Source organism: Crinia signifera, chromosome 7 (assembly GCF_055691185.1).
Source record: "Crinia signifera chromosome 7, ASM5569118v1, whole genome shotgun sequence".
In the NCBI taxonomy this organism is placed as follows: Eukaryota; Metazoa; Chordata; class Amphibia; order Anura; family Myobatrachidae; genus Crinia; species Crinia signifera.
In genome coordinates this window covers 20,464,352-20,486,880 of record NC_139223.1, presented here as the reverse complement: position 1 = coordinate 20,486,880, position 22,529 = coordinate 20,464,352, and the positions used below count along the sequence as shown (strand labels likewise).

Sequence of the window (22,529 nt, the reverse complement as noted above, 5' to 3'; positions counted from 1 at the left end):
ATCATACTCAGCGCCGCAGGCGCAGGGACCTCCAGGCTCTCCCTTAAACAGGTACCTCCGCGCCGCACAGACCCCCCTGCCAGCTCCCGCTGCACCCACATGCAGTGGGGAGCTGGCGGAGATCCACCAGCGCCCGCAGCCCCCCGGCGCCTCCCCGCCACCGCGGGGGCTGCGGCCTAATTGTTACGCCACTGATCATAGTGTATACAATATGATGTACAAGGATAAAATACATAAAATCCTTAAAATAATGAATAGTTAAAACCACTATAAAAGTTTTTTATAGTGGTTTTAACTATTCATTATTTTAAGGATTTTATGTATTTTATCCTTGTACATCATATTGTATACACTATGATATATGTTCTGGACTATTGTGATCAGTATTCAGGCCGTTTTTCATGCCGATTAGTAGTGAAAGTTGTGGCACTGATTGTATAAGATGCAAGCCGGGCTATTCAGGTTCCGATTGGAGAATTGATGATCATGTGATCCAGCGGCTACCTGTTAAAAGGATCTAAGAACTACCGATGGCTTGTCTTGAAAAAGGAACTCAGGTTCCGAAATGCGTTGACGCCGTCCTACCTGCTCCATACAGCAGCGTTTTTACAGAAGGGAACCAGGACCGTTCAGAAGTGTGTACAGCGGCTGCGTCTGCAGCGCGAACCCGCCGGATCATCTGCGCTTCCGAACGTGCACCTGTGCCCCGCTTTTCCTGTGTGTTTTTATCGTGTGGAATAAAAGTTTGTTACCCCCCATCGAGTGACTACCGAGTGACTGCCTGGGTGACCCAAGTACCTGTTACATGCACGCGAGATTGAACTTAAAAGTAAGTTTTGTTTCAATTTTGACACACAGATGTTTATTTGAAGATCACTTTCCTTGACAAAGTACCAGCTACGTGAACGCGGGATAGAATTCTAAAGTAAGTTTTCTGTCTACCGCACACGTCAAGGGAGGCGATCAGTGAGACCGGTCATACTCTTCAATTGAGTGAGGATCAGATTGCAGCACTCATCTCCTGAGGCATCCACACTGGGAGATTAGTTGTTGCAAACAGCGCTAGTGACGGTCCAATTTTGGATTTCTTTGTGTTACTATTGGGAGATAGATGGTTTCCCGGACCCATTCTAGCCGCTTATCATTTATTTGATTCTGTATATATTCTATCACGCCAGGTTACAAAACTGTTCCATTTACCAGTGTAACATTAAAGTTGCAGATGATAAGCAGCTCAACTAATGGTTGTCAAGAAGAAAGAAGAAGAAAAAAATGCTAGATGATCCTGCATTTATTTCTGTTACCACTTTAAATCCACCATTTAAATATGCCAATCGTTGGTGGCTCTGGGTAGCCAATGGATAGTAAATTTACATCTTCTGATATCTGAATGACATCAGCATCTTTTCAACAATTTAGAAACTTTTAGTTTGTTGAAATCTAATTTTAAAATGTCTCAAATAATAATTTAAAAATTTGTTTCAATGCAAGTAGGGTGGCCAATCCCGGGATCGGGATCGGCGGGATCCCGGGATTTGGCCTAAAAAACGCCGGGATTTGAATCCCGGGATTGGATCTTCCAATCCTGGGATTTCGGGATTATATGCGCATATCTAATGCCGGGCAGCGTCTGAGCGAGTGCTCAAACGCTACCCAGTAGTTCCTGATCCCCAGACTGCAGTCTGGAGTGGGTATGGGCAGTCCGACCTGCGCAGCGTGACCTCTGACCATCACGCTGCGCAGGTCGGACTGCCCATACCCGCTCCAGAATCATCTCTGACCTGGACCGGACCTAGCAGCGTCGGCCGCCCGCCCTCCGGGCGGCTCTGCTGCTGCTGCTACCGCCGCCTCCCGCTCCTGTCTTCAGAATGTCTGCCCTGCTCCCGGCCGCCGGTGTAAGTAAATGAATGTGCGGGGCGGCTGGAGCTGGGGGGGGACTGGGCTTCTTTGTAGCGTGTTTTTTGGCCTAAACTGATTAGAGATGCCAATCCCAGGAATCCGGGGATTGAGCATTTTTCAATCCCGATTCCCGGGATTGAAAAAATGCCCCGGGATTGGCATCCCTAAATGCAAGAGATGGAATTATCTAAATTAATTATATATTTATTATATCCTAATATTTCATTTAATATTTTTTAAAAAAAATTATAGTATAAGTAAATTTTCCTTTACACAGTATATACATTCTGTAAGTGAAGATATTGTAATTCACTCCTTATACAGATATTACATGAGTTTAGAAATCTAAACAATTAGCTTAGAATAAGATCATGTAAAGAATAAATTATCCTTATTTAAAAATACATTTTGAAGAGTATTGGGACCATTGCCATTGATAGATATGACCAAAAAACATTTTTGATGAATATCTGAAAAGAGAAAGAAAACAGCTGTCAATGTACTGTAGGCAGGTTACAGAATTTCTTGATACTTTGTCATGTACAATATACACTCTGTAGATAAAGATGGTTTCACACTGACAGCAAAAAGGTCAACAAAATCTTATTGATGTCAGTACTTGTAGGTCCACTACATGCTGTGATTACTGCACACACCCTTCTTGGCCAACTGTCCACAAGGTCCTGGACAACAGCAGGCAGTATGTTTCACCATTCCACCTTAAGTAAGATGGCCTAAAGAAGGACAACTAAAACGGTACATGGCCACATCACAAAACTTACCTAGAAGTAAATGTGTAGAATGGCCAAAATAATAAAATAAAGTAATGCAATAAAAACTAAGTTCTTCAGGAACTACACATACAGTTTTAGTACTACCACCTGCACTGGATCAGGGGTCCATACCAATGGGGCATGAGCAAGTTCCCAAAGTCAATTTATCATACTGGTCACCACTGGAGGAAGGAACCAGGTGCAAAATTTGCAATCGAGCCAAGACGGTTTTCCTTGAGAAAGCTGTCAGGCCATAGCAGTGAAACGCATTGGAGAACCCCCAGGAACTAGTCACAAAGACTTTATTACTCTACCTGCTACATTCCCTGGACACCTTGTACAATACCATCATTACCTGAGCTCCCCAACTTCTACACCTGGATGCTGATGCCGCAAGCCTAGTGAGGACCTTACCTTCTTGGATTGATTGCAATTTTGTGCCTCATTCCTTGCTCCAGTGGTGACCAGTGTGGTCATTTGACTTTTGGGAACTTCCTCATGCCCCATTGGAATGGACCCTTGATCCAGTGCAGGTGTTAGTGCTAAAATTGTCTGTGTCGTTCCTGAAGAACTAATTTTTTAATAAGTTTACTTTATTATATTATCCAATCTTATTAAAACATTGGTTTTACACATTCACTTGTGTTTTACAATAATTTTTATTGAGCGCTGCTTATTACAATTTGTTGTATCTTTTTGTGTTTCTTGTTTGGAAATTGACTACTCCCTATTAAGCATTAGCTCCCTTGGAAGACAGCTGTAGGGAGCGCCCGAGATTAACTATGGTCATTGTTTTCCCATCAGAGGGAGTAGAGGCTAAGACGGTAGAGCAATTTAACAATGCATGGGATAGACATAAGGATATCTATACAAAGAAATAAGGATCAAATAGTCTTTGAGGTATTAATATGGTTCCACATGGGGCAGACTACACAGGCCAGGTTGTACTTCTCTGCCATCAAATTCTAAACCCTTGTTCTTTGCAGCTCCATGATTAGAACTCTCCGGTCCCTGGGTTGCAGTTTCTGGGTCTTCAAAGGTGAGGGACATTCCTGCAATGACCATTCTTCTTCCACACATTAATGATGAAATGTGTAAGGTAGCTACCATCTAGCTAACATCCCGCTCATACTGTACCTCTAATTGAACAGCTGACTACTGTTTAATCCCCTTTTCAAACTTGGTTAGCTCCTTCTGGCAAACAATTTCATTAGCAGTTGACCTAGACAATGCCCCTCTACCCATTTTTTACCTTTAAGAAATCACATCTTCTGCAAGAGCTCACTTGCATGGGGGTGACCAATAAATGTTGTCTACATAGTGGAACTTGTATATATGTGTGCAACTGAGTCTGTGGGCCGGATGTAATGACCTCCCAGGTTGGGCCGCCGTGCAGGATGCTGGCCGAACTTGGATTTTTTTTTTAAAGGGGCAATCGCAAGGCAAGAAAAAAGCAAAAACATCCGAGTTCAGCCGGCATTCCCGAACGATTGACAAACTCCAGGTAGCGGTTAGTGATAGTACATACCTGACACAGTAACTGATAATGTTTCTTTACAGAATAATCTGCATGTGACATGGAAAACCAGACCTACATGAAAGAATTCCGATTGTTGCCTTTTTACGCAAAACCTAATTATAAATCATTGGCTGTCTGTGTATTTTTCTTCCTATATGTGTTTGGAGTTATCATCAATTCAATTATAATCACAGTGATATATATTAATGCTCAGTTACACACCCCCATGTATCTATTCCTCTGTAACCTGGCCTTAGTAGATGTCTGTTATACAACCAATACCGTCCCCAACCTGCTGTACATGTTACTATCTGGGGATCATACTGTGTCCTTCGTACAATGCTTCACCCAGATGTACTTTTATCTTGTGGCTGCCTACACAGAGGACCTTCTAATATTCATTATGGCCTATGACCGATATGTTGCTATATGTGATCCCTTACACTATAATGATATCCTAAACAGTACAAAGTGTCTCTTCTTGGCATCTGCCACTTGGGTGTTAGGATGCTTAAACTCAATTGTGGTTACAGTTCCAGTGACTTTAATGTCCTTCTGTCAGTCTAACACCATACAGCAGTTCTTCTGTGATGCCAAAGGCGTGATCAGCATTGCCTGTGCCGGCATTAAAACGGTTTACATTGTTATTTATGTTGAAATATTGATTCTTGCATCTCTCATTGTTTTACTCTGCTTATCATATATAGAAATTATCAGGGTCATCTTGCAGATAAAATCTAAGGACGGCAGAAAGAAGGCCTTCTCCACCTGCTCATCCCACATCACCGTTGTCATTATTTACTTTGCAACCAGTTTTACTGTGTACATGCTACCAGTGTCAGAATCCACCAAATTCCTGGAACAGGTCTTTACATTACTGTACGCAGTTATCACACCTATGATAAACCCTCTGATCTACAGTCTGCGGAACAAAGATGTGAAAGGAGCTCTGCTGAGACTACTGGGGGTGAGAATAAGAGCTAAACGGTAGAGTGCTTTCAAAGCTTAAGATGTTAGATGTCATTTAAGCTGTTTAAGTTTGGGTATGTAGGCCATCGCTGAATAAAGTTTCCAAATGATACACTTATTAATTCATCTTATTACACTGTAAGCATTTATCGGTGGTAATTTTGCAAGTAGGGTTCGTCCCCATTGCGAGGTTCCTGTAGACATGTCAGGTGAGATTTAATAGGATGAGAGATTCAGAAAGTGAGAGATTTGAAAGAAATCTCCAGGTTTTTTTTAAAGCGGCAATCATTTACACTGCAAAACCAGTGTGATTTTGCAGTGTAAATGATTGCCGCTTTAAAAAAAAACTGATTTTTTTTTTTTAAATCTCTCACTTTCAGAATCTCTCATCCTATTAAATCTCGTCCCTCAAGTCTAAAATGTTGCATGTTAGCTCAAGTGGCACAAAATGATATAAAAAAGGTCTTACCGTATATTCTCTAGTATAAGCCGACCCAAATATAAGCCAAGGCACCTAATTTTACCCCAAACTCGGAAAAAGTATTGACTTGAGTATAAGCCTAGGGTGGGAAATGCAGCAGCTACATAAGTGGGACCAAGGACAGATCCAGAGACTCCTCACTCCCCTCATGACGCCCTCTTCGCCCACTCCCTTATCCTTACAGCATCTCCCCTCATGCCGGCCTCCTCTAACCCTTAACCTGATAGCCCCTCTCACCCACTCTCCTCCGCACCTAGGCTCCGGCCTGCGAGTCCTCTCCTTGCTGGTCTCCTCACCTCTGACAGCATGATGCCAGGTCAGCTCTCTCCGGCCTGGTGAAGTGTTCTTCTGTTGACATGGATGCTGGTCTTGTGGACCGTGACTGGGGGTCCTGGGTCATCAGACCTACTGAGCCCTGTTTGTGGCTGTGAGTCCTCCTGGCGGCTCGAAAGATGTTTCCCTTTTTCCGGCTGTCACTACAGCAGCTGCATGGTCATCGTAGGGCGCCGCTATGTCGCAGTGTCACGTGGTGCAGAGAGGCAATCGCAGCCCAGGACTTGCATGCCTTTGCTTAAAAGCAGAGGCGGAGCAGGGTCAGCTGACAGAGCCGGGGGTGAGATGGGAAGGCCCACCAGTTATCATACACATAGCACTGCAGTACAGGGGCAGTGCCGACTGGATAACTGACACGCCACTGATCTCTGCTGACTCGTGTATAAGTCGAGGGGGGCTTTTTCAGCATAAAAAAATGTGCTGAAAAACACGGCTTATACTCGAGTATATACGGTAGTTTAGAAATTAATGATTTGCATATATCCTACAAGAAGTTTTTTATGAACAATTTTTTGCGAGGATTTTTTGAATAATAATATTAATAATAATATATATATTTTTTTTATATAGCTCTCTTTCTCCAATAGGATTCAAGGCACTTAACAGACATAATGAATGTAATACAGTACAGGAACAATGAAGTACAGAAAAGCTTTTCACAAACTATACTATACTATAAACTATAGGAATTACAGAAATGCTCGAGTAAACAGGAAAGGGTACTCTTTACCTAGAACGGCGCCCACGATTGAAATCGTGGTCATCGCGGGTAAAAATCGCGGTGATCGCGGTAATCGCGGGCATCGCGGGTAAAATTGGATGGTCGCGATGCCCGCGATGACCGCGATCACCGCGATTTTCCCATAGGGAACAATGTTAAAAAAGGCTGATTGACCGCGATTTCACTGTTAAATGGCTCAATTGACCCGATTTGGCCATATTAACCCTGAATTAGGCCCAATTAACCCTTAAATGTCCCCAACAATTTTTAACGCCACCCCACGATCCACGCGAACCCGAAGCGTGGCGAGCGCAGCGAGCCCGCGAGGGGCGGCGGTACGCGTCCTCCGACCTTTTCATGCCCTACTATCCACGTCGGCGTGGTGTGGGAATATAATAGTGTGGCGAGCGCAGCGAGCCACCGAGCCCGAAGCGTGGCGAGCGCAGCGAGCCCCGCGAGGGGACGCGGATACCTTCACAGGTAGACGCGTCCCCTCGCGGGCTTCACAGGTGTCCGGGTCGCCACGGACACCTGTGAAGCCCGCGAGGGGACGCGTATAACTGTGAAGGTATCCGCGTCCCCTCGCGGGGCTCGCTGCGCTCGCCACGCTTCGGGCTCGGTGGCTCGCTGCGCTCGCCACACTATTATATTCTCACACCACGCCGACGTGGATAGTAGGGCATGAAAAGGTCGTAGGACGCGTACCGCCGCCCCTCGCGGGCTCGCTGCGCTCGCCACGCTTCGGGTTCGCGTGGATCGTGGGGTGGCGTTAAAAATTTTTGGGGACATTTAAGGGTTAATGGGCTCTGTGGCCCATTTAACATTGATTCCTATGGCAAAATCGGGTTGATTGAGCCATTTAACACTAAAATCGGGTCCATCGCGACTTTTAACATTGTTCCCTATGGGAAATCGTGAGCATCGCGTCGCGGGCATCGCGGGTACGTTTATGGCCGGCCGCGACGCGACCGACGCGATTTTTCAGATTTAACATGGTTTTCAATGGGAAAATCGCGGGCATCGCGTCGGTCGCGTCGCGGGCAGGCATAAATGTACCCGCGATGCCCGCGACGGGCGCCGTTCTAGGTAAAGAGTACCCAGGAAAGTCTTGAGTCTGTTTTTGCAGGATTCTAGAATGGTGGGTCTCTCGTACTGTGCGGGGAAGTGAGTTCCATAGAGTCGGAGCCACATAGCTAAACGCTCGACCCCCAGATGAATTACAGTAGATTCTAGGTACTGTTAAAAGTCCTTCATCTACAGATCGCAGTAATCGGCGGGGACAGTATGGAATAAGAGGCTGCGTCAGGGACCTTGGGCCTTGGTCATGTAGGGCTTGGAATCTCAGTAAGTTAATCTAAAAAATTATTTGCCATTTTATGGGCAGCCAGTGAAGGGAGTGGATAATGGGAGTTATGTGGCTGGAACGGGGCTGGTTGGTTAACAGTCCCGTTAGTAGGTGATTTTTGGAGTTTTCGTTTAGGAGAATTAATTTTCAGTTTTCTTAAAATGCTCACTAATGTAATGTTTCACCTTGAGTAAAATAGTTGTCAGGCATAAGGGTCTGGTTTGGTCCAGGTTGGTGTGGGGTATTGAAGTAGACACTCTAGTAGTATGGCTGAAGCTAGGTGGCTTAACCCAGCTCTTTCTCATGGTGTGAGAAGATGATGGCTAGAGAGAGAGACTAAGGCATGCCAAGAACAATAACTTCATTGTAGAGGAAATGATACTAGAGATACCGAGGAGACTCGTTGATAATTGGAGCTGAACTGGAATCGGGAGCAAATGGTGAGGAACTGGATCCAGAAGGAGCTGTAATCCGGCTGGAACTGTAGCGTGACCAGACCTCCATACCAGCACCACAAAGGAAACAAAGCAGATTTAAATCTCTGGACCATCACAGTAGTATTTTAAGCTCTAAAGCATGGGTCCTCAAACTGCGGCCCTCCAGATGTTGTGAAACTACAAATCCCAGCATGCCTTGTCACAGTTTTGATATAAGGGAGTGTTAAAACTGTGGCAAGGCATGCTGGGATTTGTAGTTTCACAACATCTGGAGGGCCGCAGTTTGAGGACCCATGCACTAAAGGGCTGGAGGAATTGCAATTTTGACAGCCAAGTCAAAATCAAGTTGTAGTTACAGTAGCTGTCAGAGATATATAACTACCTAAAGCAGCGGCCAAATACGGAAACTGTCAGACCAGACTTAGGTCGACAGGGTTAAAGGTCGACATGGCTCAATGTCAACATGACTTAAGGTCGACATGGGCCAAGGTCGACATGGTTTTAGGTCGACAGTCATTAGGTTGACATGAGAGTAGACCTAAGTCTGGTCTGACAGATGTACCGATTCCCCAAATACACGGTGTGCAGTGAATTAGTGAAAATGACCTTGCCTCCACAGTCTATTTGGGGTGATAGCAATGCTGCGGGGCTGCGCATCGCTATTGGCTGCAGTGTACACAAGGAGCGATTCTAGCTAATCTTCTAGTTGATTTTGACTAATAGCTTGGCCAAATCACTCGGTGTGTACACAGCTTCAGAGGAAAATCCGATACTTGCAAATTAATGGAAATATGGTTATTCAAAAGAATGTTACTACTTGATTGAGTTATTAATTTTAACTATTATTTATATCTGCAGTTTCCAACCCTAGAAAGGTCAAAAGGTCAACATGAGTTTAGGTCGACAGGTCGCGAGGTCAACATGGGTTTTCTTCACAGTTTTTTTTTACCCGAATGTCGACACAGTCGACATGGACACAGCTGGAAGTCAACCGCAGCACCTCGCATCGCTCGCAATGCTTCGGGCATGGTGCCTCGCTGCGCTCGGCACACTATTTTATTCTCCCACCACACCCTAGTGAATGGTAGGGCATGAAATACCGCCTGTCGGCTCAAAAAACAGTGAAAATCCCATGTCAACCTCGTTACCTGTCGACCTAAACTCATGTTGACTTTTTGACCTGTCTACATTATATATCTCAGTATTTTGACCGTGTCGGCATTTTAAATGTCGGAATTTTGACCTTGTCGGTATTTTGACCTTGTCGTATTGTGACCGCCGGTCAATGGTTACATAGAAACATAGAATTTGATGGCCGATAAGAACCACTTGGCCCATCTAGTCTGCCCCTTTTTTTAAACATGTTACCTCAAACCATATTTGATCCTTATTTTTTTGTAAGGATATCAATATGCTTATCCCAAGCATGTTTAAATTGTACTACTGTATTTGCGTCTACCACCTCTGTTGGGAGGCTATTCCACTTATCTACTACTCTTTCTGTGAAAAAATTCTTCCTCACATTTCCCCTGAATCTTCCTCCCTCTAGTGTCAGTGCATGTCCTCTTCCTGTGACTAATGTCTCCCACCTGCACCTTCCCATACCTCCCAACTGTCACGCTTACCACGGGAACGTCCCGATATTCGGGGACGTTCCCGCGTCCCGCCCGGGGCCGCCCGGGGCCGCCATTGTCCCGTGGTGGGGGGGACAGTTGGGAGCCCCCCCAGCTTGCCGAGAATAGACGCTGTGCGCATGCGCACAGCGTCTATTCAGCGCCGACGAGCGGCGAAAACGGGGCGTGGCCGGAGTTCACGTCACCCCGTGAGGCCACGCCCCCTTTTCTCGAGGCCGCGCCCCCTTTTCGGGAGCCGCGCGAACGTCCCGACCTCCCAACTTCAAAAGTTGGGAGGTATGTCTTCCTCCCTCTAGTGTCAGTGCATGTCCTCGTGTTCTGCTGCTCCTCTTCCTGTGAGTAATGTCTCCCACCTGTACCTTCCTCCCTCTAGTGTCAGTGTATGTCCTCGTGTTCTGCTGCTCCTCTTCCTGTGAAGAATGTCTCCCACCTGTACCTTGTTAAAACCCTTGATATATTTGAAAGTTTCTATCATGTCCCCCCTTTCCCTTCTCTGCTCTAAACTATACATATTAAGATCTTTTAGTCTTTCCTGGTACGTTTTGTGATGTAGGCCATGCACCAGGCTGGTTGTCGGTATTTTGACTGTCTGGATTTTGATTGTAGGTAAATTGACTGCATCCCATGTCTACACTGCTGACAATCCCGGAGTGACGCTGTTCTTTAACACTTTATTATATGCAGACCCCGCCTATCATCATACACATCCTCTCATCAGTCACAGTCCCCATTAGGGTGCTGCCGGAAATTTCTCAGGCTGGTTTTCTAACCCAATTCGCCCCTGCATCATGTCCACATCAGTAGTGATCCCTACACTAATGGCCTTATTCTGGTTAGGTCGGTGAAACGTAGGTACGGTCCGTTTCACCGTACGTTTCCCCGTACGCGGACAGTGAGCGTAAGTCTGCCCACAGAACAGCCACACACGGACGGTCACAAACACCGACAAAGGGGAGTGACGTACACTGGAGCGTATGCCACCGTGCACGGACGGCTCTCCTCTTAGCCACTGATAACTGGCGTACAACAGAGCGTAGGCCACCGTATACGGACGGGTCTCGTCCGTTTTCACACCGACATCTTCCGTATATCTGAGCGTACGCCACAGTGCACGGACGGGTCTCGCCTTTTTTCAATGGAAAACTCAGCGTGCGTGCACGCTGACATACCCTTCACATATATGGCACTGCAAATCTAGCCTTTCAACTATGATTAAGGCAATTAAAAGAATGATTCTAATTGTTATTTAATTATTGTTTTCTATTACCTCAATTGTCTACCTTAATGAACAGCCTAATAAAAATACATTTTACCCCTCCTTACATGAATATTTATTATGTTATAATGTGGCATTTTAATCACTATCTATGTGTCCCCACATTGGTTGTACTTTTAACTAAAGTTATGTTGGTGTTACAGTGGAAAAATGGACACATGTCGACTTCTGTGAATTGAGTGTCCTGCTTTTTAAAGTATACAAAAACACTTACACAATGGGTGTAGATGGTTATAAAATAACTACCTTGACATATATAAGCAGGTCTTTGAATGAATCTTACCTAAAATTAAACAAACCTTTCCATGTTGAAGTGTAGAAAGATAAGGTTCCAATGTGTTTGAGTGCTGTGTGTGGCTTGCAGGTAGTGAAATAATGGTTTTCACTTAATAGGCTGCAGCATTGCTTATTACATTCAGGTGTATGTGTTTGTGTAGTAATCAGCGGTAATTAGCAGACCCAGGCGTCCGCTCTCATGCGGTATCTCTAGGGGTGGTCTGGAGCTATCTTTGGTGTCCGCCTGTTTTTGGGCCAAAATGCACGGCGCGTTCGCCGATCGAGGCGGTTGTAGCACCGTACATTTTTGGTGCACACCCCCTTGTACGCCCATGTTTATGCCCAGTTTCCCTCATTATTCCGGCCGCTCCCCTAAAACGCCCCCATGCCGCCCACAATGACCGTGCTCTTGTGGACAGGTTTTTTCGCACGGAGAGACCCGTCCGTGAGCGGTGTGAGGTCGCCGCACATGCGCATTGCGAAAGTTGAAAAAAACCCGATCCGCCTGTTTACGGTCCCACCGTACCAAACAGAATAAACCCCCAATTGTCCATGGTAGTAGTGTCCCTTATACACATTATGCCGATAGTAGTAGTGTCCCATACACATAATGTCCACTGTAGTATACCCCTTACACATAATGCCCTCATTAATGCTGTACACATTCTACACATGATGCCCACAGGAGGAGACATATGTCTACTTTCTGAATATCGACTTTTTACACTATACAAAAATACAGAATTATACCTGCATATAAAAGTCTCCGAGACTGGGCTATTGAGGTTTCATGATAATACATAATAAATAAAATCATCCATTGATTTATTTGGGTCTTAATTGCACCCAGGCCACGCCCAAATGTTTTTTACTGGGACCCGGCATTCCTCTCGGCTGCCCTGCATGTGATCAGTAGTAAAACTAGAAGCAGATGCGGAATGCAGAGAATGTGAGATACAACAGGGAGTTACAACTCAAAGCAATAAAGAATGCGACAGAGATAAAGAAAAATAACAGATTGCACGCCAATAAACTACGTGTCAGCGGCATTTGCCTTATATGGTGCGGCAATGTGGGAGTCAATTCCCGTAAGCAAGTAAGACAATAAAAGCTGTAATTGATGCACTGTAAAGGTAACACAGCAATGGCCGGGGTAACAAGAAAAACAGAAACAGGGCAGAAATATATAATTATGTACAGTAGCTGCTTTTATAATTCATCCTCAACCCTGTAGAAAAGCTTTGTTGTCCACTATAATTCCTGTGGTATAATAGTGGTAAGGGTAAAGGTCCTCTATACCTCTGGTATAATAGTGGTAAGGGTAAAGGTCCACTATACCTCTGGTATAATAGTGGTAAGGGTAAAGGTCCACTATACCTCTGGTATAATAGTGGTAAGGGTAAAGGTCCACTCTGCCTCTGGTATAATAGTGGTAAGGGTAAAGGTCCACTATACCTCTGGTATGACAGTGGTAAGGGTAAAGGTCCACTATACCTCTGGTATGACAGTGGTAAGGGTAAAGGTCCACTATACCTCTGGTATGACAGTGGTAAGGGTAAAGGTCCACTATACCTCTGGTATGACAGTGGTAAGGGTAAAGGTCCACTATACCTCTGGCATGATATTGGTAAGGGTAAAGGTCCACTATACCTCTGGCATGATAGTGGTAAGGGTAAAGGTCCACTATACCTCTGGCATGATAGTGGCAAGGGTAAAGGTCCACTATACCTCTGGCATGATAGTGGTAAGGGTAAAGGTCCACTATACCTCTGGCATGATAGTGGTAAGGGTAAAGGTCCACTATACCTCTGGCATGATATTTTTGTTTTTGGTAAACAGGATGTAACCCACGAGCTGGAAGCAGAGCCTCAAGCCCGTGTCGAGATGGAGGGTCCTCAGGAGGAGGCACCTTTGGAACCACCTCCTGAGAAGAGAAGGAGGAAGCGAACCTCCACGGGGACCAGCTCTTCTGCTTTCAGCCCAGAGCATTTTTATAGGCGAATGAAGGAAGTGTTATCAAAGCTCACGGATGAATTTCAAAATTTCAGGAATCACATGCCCAGTCAGGCGAGGAAGATGAACCCGGATCAGTACCGCATCTTCAAATGTATTGTACATAGCGGTAGGTTATGCAAAGCTGCTGAAAATTTGACAGATGAGTGTGACGTAACGCCATATTCAATATGCCATAGGCCTTTGCCCCCCCCCCCGCCCAACTACCCATACCACCCCCATGCATAGTGCGCCGGTTAATCCTCCACCAACCCAAAGGTTTTGTGCGCCGCTCAACCACTGCCACTGATCCCCGCCCAACTACCCATACCACCCCCCTATGCATAGTGCGCCGGTTAATCCACCACCACCCCAAAGGTTCTGTGCGCCGGGCACATCAATCCCAACCTCCACTGCCACTGATCACAGCACTTTATCTGGTGGTGTGTACTCTGCATTGCTGAGTGCACAATCCCCTTCACTAGATGAAGATTTTTTTTTCATTGATTTTATAAATTTTATTATGCAAATTTGGAATTGCGTTTTTAATTTAAATGCATATAGAAATGCTTTGGAACTTCTCTTTGAATGGTTTGTTCAATGATGAATTTCATGGTTTGTAGTATCACAATTTTGGTTTGTGAATTTCTAAGCACTGGACTTCTGAACGTTGTGACTCTCGTACTTGGTGTGTTCCTTCACAAACCACTTTTGCGCATGTTTGCGTTTTCATTCCATACCTAAAGACTGTGTCTGCATCACTCCAAGCCGACGTGGATAGTGGGGGTATGAAAAGGTTGGGAGGACACGTAACACCCAAACAACCTCCAGTAGCATTCATATCTAATTGCATTCCATCAGGTCTTGTAATCTGGTGGGACTGCCATGCTATGGAATTCTATCCTTATGTATCCCTCCTATTATCCCTATAGAGTGTAAGCTTGTGAGCAGGGCCCTCCTACCTTTATGTCAGTTTGTATCTACACAGTTTGTTTAATCACTGCTGTTTCCAAGTGTAAAGCGCAACAGAATCTGCTACCGCTATATAAGAAACTGTAACGGAATCTGCTGCGCTATAGAAGAAACTGTAAATAAATAAAAAATAAATGCATCGCAGAGCCACCACAGATGTCTAGGAGATGCATTGTAAAGCCCCCGCAGATGTCTAGGGCATGCATCACAAAGTCAACACAAATGTCTAGGGCATGCATTGCAAAGCCACCACAGATGTCTAGGGCATGCATCACAAAGTCAACACAAATGTCTAGGGCATGCATTGCAAAGCCACCACAGATGTCTAGGAGATGCATTGTAAAGCCCCCACAGTTGTCTAGGGCATGCATCACAAAGTCAACACAAATGTAATGGTCATGCATTGCAAAGCCACCACAGATGTCTAGGAGATGCATCTTAAAGCCACCACAGATGTCTAGGGCTTGCATTATAAAGCCACCAGAGATGTCTAGGGCTTGCATCGTAAACCCACCACAACTTCAAAAACAGAAAAGGAGGTTATTGTTAACATAGTGCTACAAGCTATTAAAAAAATATTCGTATTAATGTTTTTATTAGTAAAACTCCATTCTGCAAAGTTTTGTATTATTTGTATTTTTATTTTTATTCTTATTATTATTATCAGCTACATAAAATTGATGTTATGGTGATAAAGTAATATTAACCGGTAAAATGAATCTTACTAGAGCCAACCTGCGTATGCAAGTGACATAGGCAGATGCGTCAGCACCGGTCCAGCTTGGTGAGGTTTTGGAAGGATACGAATGGCCTGTGTGATGTTTATACTGTACTACCATGCAGGAGTTGGGGGTCTGTATTATTTAATGGACTCATCGAACACTTTGCACACTGAGAAAACTTACTATTTACATTAGAATCACAGCAATAAAATCTCTGTACGTGTGTACTCAAGGCTGCGTGCATTTAGTTACTGAATCTGAACTCTGATCTTTATGTTACTCAGCAGATAAGATATCTAATAACCATAATAAACAACTAAGGGAACATTCCTATAACTACATGCTTTCTGAAAGGACAGAGCCGCAGGAACTTCCCTGGCATTCTGTGACTGATCCCCTGTCAGTGAAATCCAGGAGACCAGAGACACACCAGGAGCCCTGCAAACTTTTCCATCTTTGAATTCTCCACCTTTAATTGCAAAATGGAGCAACCCGACCCCACCAACCAAGCGACTGAGATCCCATGCAGCTACTGCGTCCAGACGAAGGTGCCTGCCACCAAAACATGCCTGCACTGTGAAGCCTCTATTTGTGAAGAACATCTGAAGACGCACAGCAAGTCTACCGAGCACGTTTTGGTTGAACCCACCAATTCCATCAGTGATATGAAATGCCCAATCCATGACAAGCTGATTGAGTTCTGCTGCTCCGTGGATGGAGCCTGCATCTGCGTTTCATGCTGCATTGTAGGAGAACATCGAGGCCACAAGGTAGACCCCCTAAAGGATGCCTTTGAGAAGAGAGTTGCAAGCCTGCAAGACATCATAGACAAGCTGACCGAAGAAAATGAGGAGAACGAAAGAAAACTTGAGAGACTTCTAAAAACACAGCAGGAGGTACAAGGAGCTGCCGCTGGGATCACTGAAAGAGTGGCTGCACTTTTTAGGGATATGACTGAACAGCTGGACATTCTGCAGAAAAGTGCCACTAGTGAGGTCTCCAGGCAGGAACAACAGGCTCTGCTCCGTGTCAATGGATTGGTTCAGCAACTGGAAAAGAAGAAGGTTGAGCTTTCCCAAAAAATAAGCAGCATTCAGGGATTACGCAAGGTAACAAATCCGTTAACTGTACTGAGAGGAACATCCACCGAAGAAGTAAGCCGCAGGGGCTCCAGAAAAATCAGTGACAGTAACGAGTATGTGAATGGGATCGTAGACGAGGGTTCCGTGTCCCTCATATTACACATGGGCATTTTAAGCTTTGCTGAGAGCCTGCTTGACCTGATGGCGATACGACAGTTTTCCGATGTGAAGAAGACAGACCTGACCATGGACATAAACACAGCGCACAATAAAATTGTCATTTCAAGTGATCTGAAATCTGCTTCTCACGTCGCCACTTCTCAGAAGTACCCGGAGACCCCAGAGAGGTTTAAATCCTGCCAGGTTCTAAGCACAAACCTACTAAGCTCTGGGCAACATTACTGGGAAGTGGACGTGAGTGACGCTAAGAAGTGGATCGTGGGAGTGGCCTACAGGAGCATCGAGAGAAAGATTGCCGGTAACGACTCATTTATCGGATACAACAGAAAGTCATGGACACTATTTTTCCAAAACTTCCTCGGGACATCTCACAACAACATACAGAACTCGGTGGCCTGCAGTGCCCCAATCCAGGCTGTGGGAGTCCACCTGAACTATGATGCTGGGTATCTGTCCTTCTACCAGCTGAGTCCAACTAGACACCTACACACCTTCACTGCCACCTTCACCGAGCCCCTGCATGCTGCCTTCTACATTTTTGAAAACAGCTGCATCAAGCTGAAAAGTTAGACCGAGGACCTCTGAGCATGAAGGACCTTGAAGATGCTGTAGATCTTGGGTCAGATGCCTTTTAAGTGATTGACCCTTTAAAACAAAGCCCAAGTTCCACCAGCATCCTGAACGGCCTGCCAAACTCAAGCGTCATTACATCGGGCCCCTTGTGTGGTGCTCCGAGAGAACATAGAAGAGACAATATCAGCTCTGGATTATGGGGGTTATTCTGGTTCACTCGCAAAGGCAAATTCACTCTCTAATGGACAAAACCATGTGCACTGCAGGGGGGCAGATGTAACATATTCAGTTAGATTTGGGAGTTATATTGTTTCTGTGCAGGGTAAATACTGGCTGCTTTATTTTTACACTGCAATATAGATATCAGTTTCAAGGAAAACCCCACCCAAATCTAACTCTCTGCACATGTTACATCTTAGTCCATTAGAGAGTGAATTTGCCTTTGCGAGTGAACCAGAATAACCTGACAGCATTGAACAGGGGATCTCGGCAGAATGAGCCGGACTTCACTCGCAGTATTATTGGAAGCCACCAGCACTGACTTTGCCTATTGCATTGATCATAAATAATTTTAATTGGTTCTGGACCACCAACCGGGATACGGTCATTTGGTCTACAACAAGAAGGCCGACAAGCATTGGGTCGACACCATTAGGTTGACATGCACAAAGGTCGACATGGGTCTAGGTCGACATTGGGGTTTTTCACTGTTTTTTGAGCCGACATGTGCCGACAGGCGGTATTTCATGCCCTACCATCCACTAGGACGTGGTGGGAGAATAAAATAGTGTTCCGAGCGTAGCGAGGCTCCGTGCCCGAAGCGCAGCGAGCGCAGCGAGGGGATGCGGTGCACTTTAAACTGTGTCCATGTTGACTGTGTTGACATTCGGGTAAAAAAAACAGTGAAAAAACCCGTCAACCTTTTCACTGTCGACCATGCCCATGTCGACCTTGCCCGTGTTGACCTAATGCTTATGTCGACCCAATGGCCCTGTCAACCTAACCCATGTCAACCTTTCTGCATGCCGACCTAATGGTGTAGACCCAATGCTTGTCGGCCAAGTTGTTGTAGAGCTAATGATCCCATACCCCACCAACCTGAGGCAAGCCTGCAAGTGCTCCGAGGCACCCCAGGGAGCTTAGGCGCACAATTTGGGAACCACCGCCCTAGGGGGGTACAGAGGAGACGCCATGTTTGTGTGGACATTCCATGAAGTTATAGACATGAAATTTTCATTTCATTCAATGTTTTGTTGCGTCCTCTCGAGGATTTGTGCACCGTCTCCGAGCAGGGCCGTGACGATATGATCACCATAGGCTTGGTCTTTTTTCATTTCTTATCAACATCTGCAACGTTCTTCACGTGTAGAATGATTCCACATTATTCGGGACGACCCTTTCCCACCGGGACAAAGTCCTCATTCTCTAGCGCCGTTACCAGGGTGACCTGTATTAATTGATGTTTGAAGACACTTTTGGGATTCGTGAATCGGTTCAGTAACTGCATTACAGATTATAGGGAAGGTTTGGGAGCACAGTATCCTGTAGGGGGGGGAAGGGGGGTCTCCATTGGTCTTGGATTCACATGCGTTATATATTGTTGTTATTTGGACAATAAACTGTATATTGCACCAATAAATGTGAATTATCCTGATTATCGTTTGCATTCTTTCTATGTAAGACGGCAGCCAAACGCTGTAATGGGAAACCGTTGTGGCTTTTTTAGATGCTTATTTTTTGCTATTGATGTGACTGTTAGCAGGATTCCATAATACATTTGAAATCTTATTTTAGCACAATTACTAACATTATATAATATCATTGATGTTCAGCCGGTGCCTCTATCGTAACACTGCAGCCCCAAAATAACAGAATACACCAGAGATATATATCAGGGAAATGTCCTGATCCCTCAAAGGCTGGTTTGGGAAATATTAAACACGATGAAAAACCAGGATTCCCATATGCAGCGCTTTTCGGGTCTGAATTGTTTGTGCAAACAGCTGCATAAAAGAGAAGATGAAAGTTTTACACCTACACAGATTTTATTGCCTGTTCCCACAAATACAGACACTTACTATGGCACATTACTATAGTACAGTATGTTGTATATCACACATCTACCGCTACTGAGTTTATTAAAACATGTAATGACTAGAAGTGACCACTAGATGTCAGCAAAAGACAAGATATAGCTACAAGGAACATCAGTGCAACAGTTTACATGCATTTCAGGTCCTGATACAAAGTTCTAATGGGGCCGATTCTTTTTCATTCGGAGTTAACGAAATCCAGGCCCTACCCCGATAGCCGCAACAATTTACAATGTCGACGGGCAGCTAGCACGGAGCGGTATGGCTCAGGAGAGTGTGGCGACAGGCTCGGGTAACGGCACAGCATTTCATAGGCGTCACCACCAAAACGCTGGCCGTTCCCATGGGATTGTGGGCGGGACAAGGTGTGCAGAGGGCGGGCGGCTGACGTCACAACATAAGCCGCCCTCCCTGTCTTCGTCCTGCTGCCTTCAAATATAAGTAATTCTCCACTAACTTATTTCTGCGAAGGCAGGGGAAATCATTCGATGCTCTCAGACCATCGGATGCTGGAGTGCTCCCTAGGGTGCACGGACAGGCGCTACCACGGGTGCTAAGCCAAGAGCAGCCACTTAATAAAGGGGTAGTCAGCCCCAAGGTAACCAGAATAAAAAAAGAAAGGAAGTGGCGCTGGTATTGATGAAATAATCACAAAATATTTAATATTATTTAAAACAACATTGCATGTGGCAGTTGTATACAAAATTACCATAAAAAATATACAATGAAAAAATACATAAAATAGCAATAAAAAATGTAACAATAACTGGACCAGAGGCTGGATGAAGGTGGACCCAATATGTATAGTTGGGAAGGGAATTGAGTGGCTGAGAAGTTCAGTTTACCCTGTGGGCTGATAGTTACCACTGTTGGCCGTTGTCATCTGGTTCCAAAACTTGTAATGGTCCTCAAATTGATGCGACTGTGGGACCTCAGAGGGTCCGAGCCCCAATGAGTGTGATGGGGTGGGCAGCTGGTGGATGGCCGCTAGGTGTCTCTCACGTCGCTAGAGGCTCCAATATATAGGGATGACCATATGCAGGTGTCCTCAGGGTTGGTAGCTATTAAGACCGGCTGGTCAGTGATCTCAGTTGTAGGAGACCAACCCTGATTCCTGCTTGAAACTGTGGTTGTGTGGTGCCAAAATAGGTGCACCGCGGATGCGGGATGTCCGAGGGTTAAGTGTCTCTCAGGGTGGAAAAGAGCAGCCCAGGGTATAGGGAATCCAAGTGGTGGGTCCAAGAGGGGTCAGCTTGTCCTGGTCCAGGTTAAACCTGACGTGTTTCGCTGCTTGTAGAGATGCAGCTTTTTCAAAGGTAGAATGATTTCTCCTGCTGCATGCACTCGCAAGGGGATGTGTCTTTGAAACGGCGTGTATGGGCACCCAGGGACTCGCCAGTCATACTGCCCATGTGCATGTAATGCTGTTATACACACGTGTAAGGGCGCTCAGGGACTCGCCAGTCATACTGCCCATGTGCATGTAATGCTGCTATACCAACGTGTATGGGCGCTCGGGGACTCACCAGTCATACTGCCCATGTGCATGTAATGCTGTTATACACACGTGTAAGGGCGCTCAGGGACTCGCCAGTCATACTGCCCATGTGCATGTAATGCTGCTATACCAACGTGTATGGGCGCTCAGGGACTCGCCAGTCATACTGCCCATGTGCATGTAATGCTGCTATACACACGTGTATGGGCGCTCAGGGACTCGCCAGTCATACTGCCCATGTGCATGTAACGCTGCTATACACACGTGTATGGGCGCTCGGGGACTCACCAGTCATACTGCCCATGTGCATGTAATGCTGCTATACACACGTGTATGGGCGCTCGGGGACTCACCAGTCATACTGCCCATGTGCATGTAACGCTGCTATACACACGTGTATGGGCGCTCAGGGACTCGCCAGTCATACTGCCCATGTGCATGTAATGCTGCTATACCCACGTGTATGGGCGCTCAGGGACTCGCCAGTCATACTGCCCATGTGCATGTAATGCTGCTATACCCACGTGTATGGGCGCTCAGGGACTCGCCAGTCATACTGCCCATGTGCATGTAATGCTGCTATACACACGTGTATGGGCGCTCGGGGACTCACCAGTCATACTGCCCATGTGCATGTAATGCTGCTATACACACGTGTATGGGTGCTCAGGGACTCGCCAGTCATACTGCCCATGTGCATGTAACGCTGCTATACACACGTGTATGGGCGCTCGGGGACTCACCAGTCATACTGCCCATGTGCATGTAATGCTGCTATACACACGTGTATGGGCGCCCAGTGACTCGCCAGTCATACTGCCCATGTGCATGTAACGCTGCTATACACACGTGTATGGGCGCTCAGGGACTCACCAGTCATACTGTCCATGTAACGCTGCTATACACACGTGTATGGGCGCTCAGGGACTCGCCAGTCATACTGCCCATGTGCATGTAATGCTGCTATACACACGTGTATGGGCGCTCAGGGACTCGCCAGTCATACTGCCCATGTGCATGTAATGCTGCTATACACACGTGTATGGGAGCTCGGGGACTCGCCAGTCATACTGCCCATGTGCATGTAATGCTGCTATACACACGTGTATGGGAGCTCGGGGACTCACCAGTCATACTGCCCATGTGCATGTAATGCTGCTATACACACATGTATGGGTGCTCAGGGACTCACCAGTCATATTGCCCATGTGCATGTAATGCTGCTATACACACGTGTATGGGCGCTCAGGGACCCGCCAGTCATACTGCCCATGTGCATGTAACGCTGCTATACACACGTGTATGGGCGCTCAGGGACCCGCCAGTCATACTGCCCATGTGCATGTAACGCTGCTATACACACGTGTATGGGTGCTCAGGGACTCGCCAGTCATACTGCCCATGTGCATGTAACGCTGCTATACACACGTGTATGGGCGCTCGGGGACTCACCAGTCATACTGCCCATGTGCATGTAATGCTGCTATACACACGTGTATGGGCGCCCAGGGACTCGCCAGTCATACTGCCCATGTGCATGTAACGCTGCTATACACACGTGTATGGGCGCTCAGGGACTCACCAGTCATACTGTCCATGTAACGCTGCTATACACACGTGTATGGGCGCTCAGGGACTCACCAGTCATACTGCCCATGTGCATGTAATGCTGCTATACACACGTGTATGGGCGCTCAGGGACTCGCCAGTCATACTGCCCATGTGCATGTAATGCTGCTATACACACGTGTATA

At 46.0% G+C, this 22,529-nt stretch overlaps 1 protein-coding gene and 1 long non-coding RNA gene across 2 annotated transcripts in view; both read left to right on the top strand.

Moving 5' to 3' along the window:
• The window catches only part of LOC146021406 (uncharacterized), a 67,935-nt gene extending 62,535 nt beyond the window's left edge, over nt 1–5,400 (top strand). The window contains exons 5-6 of the long non-coding RNA XR_014450894.1: nt 3,659–3,711; nt 4,899–5,400. This is a non-coding gene — a long non-coding RNA (uncharacterized LOC146021406). The remainder of the gene's footprint in view (nt 1–3,658; nt 3,712–4,898) is intronic.
• A 10,431-nt stretch (nt 5,401–15,831) lies between these two features.
• LOC146021089 (E3 ubiquitin-protein ligase TRIM39-like) lies at nt 15,832–17,181 on the top strand. Its single transcript, XM_083154889.1, has one exon. It carries the CDS (start codon nt 15,832–15,834, stop codon nt 17,179–17,181), a length of 1,350 nt encoding a protein of 449 aa, XP_083011015.1.
• Nucleotides 17,182–22,529: the final 5,348 nt, after the last annotated feature.